The 12,127-nt window shown below is 37.7% G+C and overlaps 2 protein-coding genes across 4 annotated transcripts; both read right to left on the bottom strand.

Moving 5' to 3' along the window:
- Window positions 1–471: 471 nt before the first annotated feature.
- Window positions 472–3,106, bottom strand: LOC311089802 (kelch-like protein 42). Of its 2 annotated transcripts, XM_084124781.1 has the most exons (5): window positions 2,998–3,106; window positions 2,621–2,719; window positions 1,807–2,532; window positions 1,194–1,494; window positions 472–1,082 (listed from the first exon to the last, which is right to left on the bottom strand). In XM_084124781.1, exons 1-5 carry the CDS (start codon window positions 3,067–3,069, stop codon window positions 739–741), a joined length of 1,542 nt encoding a protein of 513 aa, XP_083980907.1. In that variant the 5' UTR covers window positions 3,070–3,106; the 3' UTR covers window positions 472–738. The 2 variants fall into 2 exon arrangements, with proteins under 2 accessions (XP_083980907.1, XP_083980906.1); XM_084124780.1 differs by having other exon boundaries at window positions 2,621–3,040.
- A 435-nt stretch (window positions 3,107–3,541) lies between these two features.
- chkb (choline kinase beta) lies at window positions 3,542–10,661 on the bottom strand. Of its 2 annotated transcripts, XR_014607757.1 has the most exons (12): window positions 9,972–10,661; window positions 9,635–9,743; window positions 9,363–9,476; window positions 9,040–9,173; window positions 7,872–7,976; window positions 7,118–7,176; window positions 6,890–6,974; window positions 6,683–6,791; window positions 5,730–5,824; window positions 5,496–5,577; window positions 4,986–5,096; window positions 3,542–4,168 (listed from the first exon to the last, which is right to left on the bottom strand). XR_014607757.1 is itself a non-coding variant. In XM_084124782.1 (11 exons), the coding sequence occupies exons 1-11, from the start codon at window positions 10,286–10,288 to the stop codon at window positions 5,040–5,042; spliced, it is 1,266 nt and encodes a 421-aa protein (XP_083980908.1). In that variant the 5' UTR covers window positions 10,289–10,661; the 3' UTR covers window positions 3,542–5,039. The 2 variants fall into 2 exon arrangements, 1 of the variants encoding a protein (XP_083980908.1); XM_084124782.1 differs by having other exon boundaries at window positions 3,542–5,096.
- Window positions 10,662–12,127: the final 1,466 nt, after the last annotated feature.

Genomic DNA, 12,127 nt, shown 5'->3' with positions numbered 1-12,127 from the left:
CATGCCAGAACACTCTGACGACAGTCAGAGACAGAGAGAGACCTTATGTACATGTAGGGATGTGTATTTGTAAAATATCCATGAAATGAGGCTTGCGAATGTGTTATGTAATAGGTCAGGCATCTAAAACGCACGCTTCTTTAATACTGAAAAAGGAACTTGATGGACAATAGCATTGTACATTTGTAAAGTACTTTTTTTAATAAAGAAAACGTGAGTGGTGCTTACTTGTCCGAAACCTGCTGCCACGATGCCAGCTGTTGTAATGTGATTGCTAAGGTGTTCTGAGTGTTTTTAGTGTATTTTAATGTAGCTTACTGAGTCAAGTCCACCCCAAAAGTCTCTATGCTCATTGGTTCCTCAAATGTAAATCTATGTTTTTTTTTTCTTCCCAGATTATTGACTATCCAGTGAAAATCATAATTTTGATTACCTAGAAAATTAATAGCATGCCTCTCCTCAACAAGCTGCAAGATTTGGGGAATCATTTATGTCCACAGCATATTTTACATATTTTATATTTCACAGCGATTTACATGCAAAAAAAAAAAACCTTCTGAACAACTTTAATCCAAAATATGTACAAAAGTAATGGTCATGTCTTAGCAAGCAGCACTAAATGTGTTATTATTACAGAAAGGTTATGCCACAATAACAGGTTTTCTCAACATTCAGACAAGTTGATACATTTTGTGAATTTGAGAAATATTGTTGATATATATTATTGCAATTTTAAGGTCAGATGTAGAGGTGGAAAATGCTCTCATAGCTGGTAGAGAAAGGAAGTGAAGGAAGAGGACAGAGAGACAGGGAATCCAGGTTCAGTTTAACTACAGAATTGTCCTTCGTCCCTGACATGTAGACCTCGTTATGCAGAATGGTGCCCTGGCCGATTAAAGTGGTCTTCTCCATTGGCCTGACACGGCCCCACTTCTGAGAATCCACGCAGAAAGATGTCACCATGGTTTTAGAATTGTTCCCACCAATTACAACCAACTGACTTTTGTTAGCACCCAGGAAGTGCAAGATGGGGAGCTCTGCATTGGTGCGGGTTAGAGTGGGGAGCAGTTCACACCAGCAATCTGAGAGGAAGAGAAAGAGTCTACTTTCTAAATGCATCTCAGTGGCAACAGCTCATAGATGAACCCTGAATGTTTCAAAACCTATCTTTAATCTCTAGGCTACAGTTGTACCTTGTCTTGAATCGTAGCGCAGCACCAGTTTCTCTCCGGTTCTCTGGATGTTCCCCAGTACATAGACGCAGTGTCCCAGGCTGGTTGTGAGTGGGGAATCATGGGAAAGGGACAGACTGAACTGGAAGTCCGTCAGAGGGAGAGAGGAAACGAATGCCCAGGTGTCCGTCCATGGATCATACCTCTCCACAGCAGTGTAGACACTTGTGCTGGAGTCGGGAGTCACAAGGGAATCCAGATACCAGCCGCCCACAGCAAAGATTTTACCTTCACACACTGCTGCACTGAAGTGACGCCTGTGCTGAGAGGGATCATGGATAGTCACATTTAAAATTTGACATTTATTCATGTATTTCTGATACTTAAAAGTGAAACTTGGGTTTTGGGAATGAGATCTTTAAGGACAATCAGTTCCAGACAGAAATCTGCCCATGCTTCGCTATACTATCTTTAGGATATAAAGTTGGAACATGGTAAACCGGTTTGTTGCTGGTCAAAGGTAGTCTGTTGGACCTAACCAGCTTGAAATTCAGCAGGTCAACTACTTAAGCCACCTTGAAACCTTAAGAGTAGATGAGTATCCTATGGTACGCAAATGTTATAAAGTTCATACCTTAATCAGAGGAGCTGTTGATACCCATTGATTGGTAAAAGGGTTGTACCGGAAAGAAGCCATCTTGAATGCATAACCCTTCTTTATACGGTGTCTATAACCCCCTATGAGATAGAGGTAATTATAGAGAACCGCTGTGGTGAAGCACCACTTATCTGCACAAAAAGGCAAATCTGTGGGAGAACTCCATTTCCCATCATCCCCGTCTTCCTCAAGCCTAAAGAGACTTCGAGCAGCCTCGGTTTCCAGGTCATTCCTTGAGGTCAAGTTCTCTTTTCTCAAGCAGCATAAGCGTGGACTTCCCTTTGACCTTAATGTGAGAAGCTCAACTTTATGGTGTGGTTCCAATCCCTTGCTCAGGTGTGGAAGCTCCAGCAGATACTTGCTTAGGTAGGTTAGGACAGTCTCTTGGAGCTCCACACAGCAGAGTTCCTCAGCCAGCTGTAGATAGCCCAAGCAGGTGCACTCCGTCAGGGCATGAGAGAGGGCCATCAGTAGATGATCTGTGAACCCAGAAGCCAACAGGTATGTGCTTACCCGTAGGTGTTCCCCAAGGAGATCTTCAGGAACACAAAACCGCTGTCGAAAGCAAAATTCTAGAAGGTTGTGGAAGACTGGAGAGGGAACATGTTCAAGGTGCACCAGCCGTTCAGATGTCTCTCTCATGGAGGAGTGGGACAGAGCCTTGAAATACTCACTGCAATCTGCAAGCTTCTCCAGATCCACCTGGAAGTGCCAAGAAGCATGACATCTTGCATTTGTGGGCCAAGATTTTTACAGTCTGTGGTTTATGTTTGCTTATGTAGATACTCACATGGAAAGTATGTGTGCTGGTTTGCACCATCACCATTGGTCCGTTGGTGCTCTGGTGCCGATAGATTCTGTAGTCTTGATTTGTTCTCCAGACATCTGACTGTAGGTTATCAGACTTCACTTCAACAACATGAGAATCTGCTTGTCCAAACTGAACCCAGTTTAAACTATTTTTGAAGCACAAAAACCTCTGTATCTGTTCTAAACGTCTTTTTATCCATGTGCAAAAATACATTAAGGCCACAACTATAATCTGCCATAGATTAGCCATGTTTTTTGTATAGCTCAGATTTTGTATACCTCTTCAGCTGCAATTTGAATTAAAATATTGCATTTGGAACTATTCTAGTCTATGATTCTGAAGAAAATATGACTCACAATCCCAGCCAAGGACATGTCATTCCATGGTGGATGGAGGATAAATCCAGCCTGCTTTTTTTGGTAGAACATGCATGGTTGTCTTCAAGGCTCAATATGGCGCCCGTGTGCCAGAGCAAAAGCAGTAGAGCTATTTTAAGGAATCGCTGGAACAGGAAACAAAATCTGGTGGGCCACTCTGTTCAGTCTACTGAATTACACAACACTTGAACCATGTTGGGAACTGATGATGCTTGATTACAATATAATGTACACTATATATTCAAGTTTTTTTATTAAAACGCAGTTTTGTTTTTTTTAACTGGTACATTTCTCAAAGTTGTATTGAGAAATAGTTAGAAGTGTTTTGAATAGTGCATTTTTTTTTATCAATATATTGTATGAAAGATATGACATATTATGGCAGACATTCACAAATCCAAAACATCTCTACAATTCATTGCTCACCAGTACTTGAAATTGTATCCATAACCCTTATGCTAACAGCTCTGATCTTTAACCTTTAAGATACCGCCACCAATTTTGAATACGACAATCACACCAATGTCTGCATGTTTTTTTTTAATGAGCAAAATTAATGGATAACTGCAGTGCAAAGGAACAAACAGAAATAGAGAGACTAGTCTAAAATGTAACTTAGATTAGCCAAAGAAATTGTAGAATTAAACATTTGTTCTTACAGTGCTATTGCTTCTCAACTCAATATTACAAATTACAGATTCAATATCAACAATGATATGAGGAGCATGTGAAAGTGGCCAAGCCCAATACTCTCATGGTCCCTCAATGTTTGCATAAGTTTACTGCATAAGTGAAAATGATACAGATATATTAATTTATGGACAATGACAAATACAAGAGCATACGATGATGATGATCCCTCCAATTCACTGTATAATAGTACTATACTGCATTTGTGTTGTTTCTCTGCCACCAATTTTTGATTGAAGACTCAAACAGAGATACATTTCCCATTTGGTTGAACTGAACAAAGTATACTTGCTTTGGACATGTAAAACATAAATAAGCATAAAACAATTAAAACAGATAAACACATCAACAGTAACAAGAACTTTGTGTTGACAACGGCATTTGTCAGTTTAGTACTTACACTTCCTTATTCCTTAAAGTGCAGTTCAGAAATGTATACAAGATGGTTGTATAGTTATTGCTACATGTTAATATGGAAAAGCAGAGATTTAACAATTAAAAAGTGACAATTAAAAGTAAAACAAAAAAGCAGAGCTCAAAACAATTATTTACAATTATTATTATTATTATTATTAGCTGAAATTGTTATATGAAATACAGCCATTCAAAATCATGACAAAGAAGCAGTAGCAGCCATCTTATGTGACATTCAGAAATTTGCATGGACTCCTGAGCTTAAAAAAAAGATGTGCAATGTATTTCACAGTATATAACTAAGGATGCAACATCATTTCGTAATATTTTTAAATTCTGGGGGAGGAAAAATAAACAAGCTACTAAACCGTTTCTTAAGATGACAGGACAAACAAACGGTAGTATATGAATGAGGACACAGAGACATAATTTGGACCCTGTAGTGTACACAGTATTAATGATGGACAGATTGATTCTTAATAGATAATGTTGACCACATATATGTTAGATAAAATGTAAACACATAAAATATTTTAAAAATGCAGCTAGATTATAAATAAACTGACGAAATGAATTTACAGTGTGCCTTGTATAATGAAGTGGCACCAACAGTGAATGAATTATATCTAGGTTTTAATCAAACCATTTTTTTCCCATAAGTTGCAGATCATTTGTAACTTCATATTTTTGGAAGGGACCAAACAACTATAAAGTCCTACAAAATGAGTTTAAGGCAGGATATCTTTGGACTTTTTCATAATATAATAATTAGAATGTTCCCCAGGTTTAACCGTTCTTTAACAGTCTTAATCGTTTTGTACTGTGCCCTTCCTTGAATGGTTAAAAAAAAAAAAATTAAATACCTAAACAGTAGGTGATGCAAAATGATATCCTGAAGCACACTCTGTGAGTGCCATTTAGGAAATGAGCTTCTTCTGTTTGAAGTACGTGTCAAACCTGTGCTGTGCGTAGTCCTTTAGAGAAAAACAGAAAGAGACAGAGACAGAAATGAGGTGAAGTTTCACATGGCTTCAGATCAGTGACAAACAGGGGATTTGTTCTGTACACACTGCTATGTTTACTGTATACATAACTATGATGCTGTTTGAGCTCTCAGAATCAAGAATTACTTATCCATTTATGGTACATGAACTACAATCTTAAAATGAATGTATAAGTGAATATTTATATTTTCAGGTGATGTACTGGTCACCACTGATAATGCAATTAATGTGATCAATTAGGGCATCAAGTAATTCCATTACAATTTAAATACACTGACAGTCCTAAATAAATCAAGGATTGAACAAGGATTAGAAAAATGTTTATGAGGTTTATAATCTGTGTGTTGTGATACAATTTTGATATTTTACCATGTATCCAAACTCGATTTTGGAGATCTTGGCTTGAATAATGGACCACAGACCCCAGAGGAAATGAGACGCAAGGGCAAACCTGTTTGTGCGTGTGTGATTTTTTTTTTGAGAGATTGGAAGACAAACAGATAGAAAGGTTACTAGGTGGAGGGGAAAATTCATCAAACGGTACACAGTGATGTTCTTTCCAGGTTATGTCAATAAAAGTTTGATAGTAAATGCGTTTCATACCGGTTCGCCTCAATGATCATGTCCTCCTCTATCCTGGCTTGGTCTGCAGGTGCAGTTCCCCCCCTTTCTGACAGATAGTGTCTGACAAAATGTAACTGAAAAACAAAGACTCTTAAAATACTATCTATAGGAATATCTTTTATTTTATTTTATTTTTTATGTATTACAGATATTTAAAAAGGACTGACATTGTCCCCTGCTTCATGACACAATTTAGCTCATTTCGAATGACTTTGAGTCAGGATTAAAATCTTGGACAATTAAATATTATGCTGTTAAATATTAATATTGTGCGAGTCAGGCTGCTGACCTTTGCATGTAAAAGTCATTGTGATAACCTTTGACACACTTTTTATGTCACATCAGTTCCAAAACATTCCACTAGATGGTAGAGTCACAAAATTATATCCAAATCATGTCCAACACAAATGACTTCTTACAACTACTTGACAAAGGTGGACAAATATCAAGCAACAAACTAATGTCAGTTATATAATTTGTGATGATGCTGTAGTGTGTGCGCAACAAAAACTGGCATAGAATCATTCTAAGGTTTCAGTTGTTGTTGTTTTTTCACACTTTAATGTCCCCATAAATTATTCCTTAATATACTGGATAACATTACATTCATGGCTTTTATTCACAATTAAGTGAATATAACAATTAACATTTAATTCATGTTTCTTCATCTTTTCCTTTAATCAAAATGCTTGATACAAACCATGTTTTTAAAAAAATATATTTTTTTATAATGTTCTTAATTTTACTTTTACTATTCGTAAAGATGCTTTGGAGTGATTGTTCGCAACATCTAAAGAAAAGGAAAAGGAAATTGTAATTTTGTTTTTCAGTTGAGAGCTTTTTTGTGTTTTTTGCTCATCTAATCTTTTGTAATATCAAGACTGCAAATAATGATTAGGCTGTAATGTGTGGGTGGGGAGGTAGTGACTCACCTGCTGTTGTCTGTCAGGGTAATTCTCAACCTTTGCCTTGTAGAAGGGCCACTGGTCATATGTGTAGTCATATATCCATTCACAGAAATGATTCCCAAAATCAAAGCCTCTGCACTCAGCACAGATCAAAATCAGAGTTCTTTAGAGCTGCATTTATCATAAACTATAAAGTAGTATGCAGATGTGTGCTATATATGGTAGATTTACCTGTAGTTATAGCTGCTGTATTCAAAATCAATAAGCATTAGTTTGTCAGATGAATTCTCTCGCCCATCCAACATAAGGATATTCCCTGAAAAACAGAGTATGATTTTATAGGTTAAAGGGCAGATATGTTATATAATGGTACAGCGTAACAGTGACTGATAGACCCGTATCAGATTACCAGATTAGACACTAGTATGTGTGTATGAATGCAAATGTGTGATCTTTTACCTTCCTGTACATCATTATGGCAGAACACAACAGGAGAGGGAGTAGCTGCCAGCAGTGACCTGACAGAGAGAGAGACGGCACATGATTAAGTGCTATTTTTTCACATTGCTCTTATAAACCTGCTTTTAAAATGATTGTTTTCAGTGTTTAAAAGCCCATTGAACAAAATGTGCAGCAATGGGCAGGAACGCACACACATACAGAGCAGTAGGTAAGCATTTCATTCAGATAAAAGTTACACAATCAAGTGTGTGTGTGATTGACAAAGCAAGCTGAGTATGCACAGAATGCAGTTTCCTGTAAGTGTGCCTAATCAGTGATGCCTGGAACTGGGTTAAGGGTGCTGGCATACAACAAAGCCGTTCAAATGTTTGTGGTCAGTCAAGATTTTTTTTTTCTTTGAAATAAATTAATACTTTTGTTCAGCAAGGATGCATTTAATTGAAAAGTGATAGTAAAGATATTTATAATTATACAAAAAAATTCCATTTCAAATAAATGCTGTTCTTTTGAACTCTCTATTCACTAAAAATCCAGATTTTTTTATTATAAATGTTTCCACAAACATATTAAGCAGAATGGCTGTTTTCAACATTGATAATAATAAGAAATTCAAACTTTTAGAACAAAAAACTTTTAGCTGCTTCATGCATTCAGTGACCTTGGATGTTTACTGTTAACTGGAGGTTTAATATCACAAAATGCTTTTCATTCAACCTCTCTGCTCTTTCTATTCACATGTCATATTTCTTACCTCAGACTCTCCAGTTCTGCAGGAAGATCATACTTCATCAGCTTCTTAAATTTCTTAATGTGAGCTTCACGCACAAATTGTATTGTTTTAACTTGCTCCATGTACCTGTTCAGAGGGACAAAAACAATAATTTAACATAAACAGTCATTTAAAACTGATGCCAATTTAAACATACATGTAAAATATTATGCTTTTTTTTTCATTTTTACCCTTCCTTTAGTGTGTAATATAGCTGTTAAACAATTGTAATAGTCTGTACTCCTGCTATTATTTCCATAACGTGGTGACGTCACTATGTAACACAACTGAATATGCTTGCCTGCTTTGGCTCGCCCTTAAACAAAGGTAGTTATAAGGCCAGGAATAGTTTATCACTATGCCAAGAAAATTAAAAAAACATTCACTACGAGGGCAAAACATCATCATATGGACTTCCAAAAGGCAAAGGAATTAAAGAATCAGTGGTTAAAATAAATGTATGACACTATTCCTCAGCAGTACAGCCACAACCTTTTGTTGTGTTTTCACCAATTTTCTAACAACCCATGCAGTTTGATGCAGGTCAGTGTGTTATATGGACATTCAGTTTTCACTGTGATGTAGAGAAATGTCATAATATCACATCTGAAATGTTACAGTATTTATTTAAAATAAAGAATTACCTAAAAATACCTAAAATAAAGAATTTGCTTGCAATGGTAATTCAAGTCGATCAGCTTCTTCTTGACAGTCATTATCGGACTTGGGCTTGAACTTTTAGGATTATATGTTACTGTTGTAACAATTACAACAGACTGTGTCTGGCTGACCAATCAAAGAAGTCAATGCTTTGTGGAAGGCAGGTTTTAAAGAACCAAAACTTAAACAGAGCCCTTTAAGACAAATTTCTTCCATTAGCTTAATTAAATTTTCTTTTGTTATTCTTCAGGTAAACTAAAAATTTAAAGTGTTAATTTTCAGTGTTAAAATTTCAACAAAATATGTCTGTTTAAAACATCTTTCCCGAATCAGCCAAACAGATAGTTAAGCTCAAAGTCACTTGAGCGCGTGAAAACAAAGTCCACTAGACAGTGCGCATGCGCTGAATGTGTCTCTCCGCGCTCACGGCCAAAGGAGTATACTTGGAGCGGAATGCGGAAAATGAAGTATACCAGGCCTTAAGACTTACCTGTCAATGGTTCCAAACAGCCATTTGGGTTCCTTGTTGAATGGCATCTCCATGCCGTGGAATCGTGCCACCTTACTGGCTATTTCAGCTGAGATCTCTGGGAACCCCAACTGCTCTGTACGCAAACGATCACTCTGTGGAAAAGAAGCAGATCTGACTTATCACTCTTACAATGCAGAAATATGTAGAATGTAAAATGTTTGATCTATGATTAAGGTTTGAAAATCACTCCATAGAATGACTGCATTATTCAAGAGTTGCTGTGTTTAAAGATTCATTTTAAAACATGCATATAGGATCTGTGATTTTGGTGTAAGACTCACAGGCAAGTACTGCTCAAGACGGCCTTCTGGGAAAATGCCATAGAGCCGTGGGCCCAACTCTCTCTCTGCTAAAATGGCAAACATCACACTCTCCAAAACAAGAGAATCCACTCCCTGTGTGTGCATAAGAACAATTAATTAGATATCCCTTAGTTATATAAGAGTGAATCGACAACATTGGGCAATAAAGATCTTGCCTAAGATATAGACTCCTATCAGCTTGCTTTTGCAACTGTATTTTTGGTCTACTGAATGTGATGAGGGTGGCCCACCTGCAGAATGGCCCCATAGATCCGGAGCAGAACTCTTCGAGGTTCAGTCCCGGCAGGCTGAACATCGTTTGGTAAACTGCACATATACAGCAGGTTACTGAGTCCTCCACTGCAGGCACAGACAAAAGCAGTATCATACTTTATTCCTATTCACACAGTTTATATAAGGTCGATATTTAATAAGAATAAATAGTGGATCACTGCTTTACTGATTTCATGGATCAAAAGATAATACACATGTGTTATAAATATAGGCAAGGGTAAATATTAAATGCTCTTGCTTATGATTATTTAGAATCTTAAATACTTATATGAACTTTCATAACCCGTTTATTACCTTACTATTTTGATCCGAAAGTCATGTTCTGATATAGACTTCCAAGACCCGGACAGAAAGTCTCGGCACCAGGTGAACGCCCTCCTTTTAGTATCCGGGTCCACATCCACGTTACGCCCGTCCATGTGTGACTCCGCTTCAGAGTCATCATCCCCGTTAATGCCGCGCGGACTGCCGGTTCTCGGATGTCTCTCTTCGGCCATCATCAGAAAGTCTGCACCACCAGGTCTGTTCGAATCCGCGTCATCTTTAACGCATCTGCCTACATTGCCAGCACCAGCATCACTCATGCAATTCACTTTTTGGCCCGAATTCATAGTCTTACGTGCTAGAAACCCAACGCTGAGAGAACCGAACCGCTAATGTTATAACCAAGGACACCGAACCGCTCCAGAAGCAGCATTCATTGAGCTTGATAAACGCACATGCACCACTGTCACGAGCGCACAATGAAACATATAATCGCTCGCGATATCAGAACTGCGTTTACGGCGAGAGAAACAGCCGTTGGATTAAAAATATCAGAAAAATCAATAGCTATTTTTTACACCTTACCTTTCCTTAAATGTTACATTAACTACACAGACGTAGTAACAAACTGTAAAGGCTCTTAATTAAATATCTACGCAATACAACTTCCACTACTTCCTTCTGTAAGCCGTTAGCGTTGACATTGCAGAATGCAGAGAGAGACTTTAGAAGATTGACATTTTTTTTAACCAATCAGATTTGGATACTGCGGCACGCGACCCATTTCTAAGTACCGCCCCCTTAAAGCCAGGGCGCTGAATGGTCAGTTCTAACACAACTACAATAATTAGTGGGAAGTGTAGTTAAGTTAACACAGTACAAAAAAGCACAATATATTATGTTAAAAAGTACAATGTTACAGTAAAATCTATTAATTAGTTAACTAAAGTAACTGGACTATATACGATAAAAAATAATATTTGTAATATAGCCTTTATGTGATTTCACTTTAAGTATCCGAATAGGCTAAGTGTTTTTTAGAAGTAGGCTACGCCTGAAAATGATTTATCTTATTATTCAGAAAGGGGCATTCCCAGAATTACTATTAAATGCCATTATATTTGCTTACATTTTATTTAAAAACGAAGATTCTTTTATTTATATAGGTTATGTTTATTTATTAAGGACTATTTATTTTACATTGGTGTTACATTATATTCTGTTTAGTTAATCTTTCTTTCTTTCTTTCTTTCTTTCTTTCTTTATTTATATAGCACAAGTAAACACAACCAACGTTGACCACTGTGCTTTACATAAAATACACAGAAAACAGAAAGACAGAAACATAATATAATATAAAACAGTTAATGTTTATAGCATTATTTTAGTTCAATATGTGTCTGTCACGGTTCATGAATTCACTGACTCTCTCTCTCGCCCTGTGTTGTTGTGTGTGTGCGTATGGGCATCACTGATCACGTCTGCTGACAAGCGGCGCCAGCTGCATCTTATCAGCGGCGCCTATTTATACTCAGTTTTCGTCGTGTTTGGCAGATCGTTGTGGATGTTTTCCGATGTTCCGATGTTGTTTTGTCTGCAGCCTGTCACCGAGGTCCCCGTGTTTGCACCCTGGATTATTATTTCTGCCTTCTTCCACGGAGGATTATCTTCTAGTTCCTGAGTCGGTTTCGGAGATCGTGTTGAACATTCTTTATTCTTTCTACCACACGGAGGTTCATCGGCGTCCCTGCGCTGCCAAGAGCGACTATTCCCGGGCACTTGCATCACCTGACCACTAGGGTGGTCCTTATTTTTAAAGTCTCCAATTGTCATGCTCTTCTTAACCCTTCAAATATGTGCACAAGCGTCGCGACGAACTTCCGCTATTGTCAGTTGTCGGCATATCAGTTTCCGGTTTACGGCCGCTTCATCGGCATCCGCTGTAAACAAACAAGATGAGTGCTGCTGTTGTACGAAATAAAGAGATACTATGTGCGTGACACATCTAAGTTTCTAAGAACTGTAGGTGGATCTTACGGCCGTTTCCCACATACTCCGTGTGCAGTGTGTGTGTGTGTGTGTGTGCGGTGCAGGAGGAGCACGCGCTATTGCTTCATATATGATGCGTTTGCAGTGAATAACTGATTCACGGCTGTACCACAAACACTTACTATTTTTATTTAAAA

The sequence above is a fragment of the Abramis brama genome (genome assembly GCF_963993115.1).
Source record: "Abramis brama genome assembly, chromosome: 9".
NCBI lineage: Eukaryota > Metazoa > Chordata > Actinopteri > Cypriniformes > Leuciscidae > Abramis > Abramis brama.
The sequence above is the reverse complement of the archived record's forward strand: the minus strand, read 5'-3'. Positions and strand labels throughout refer to the sequence as shown.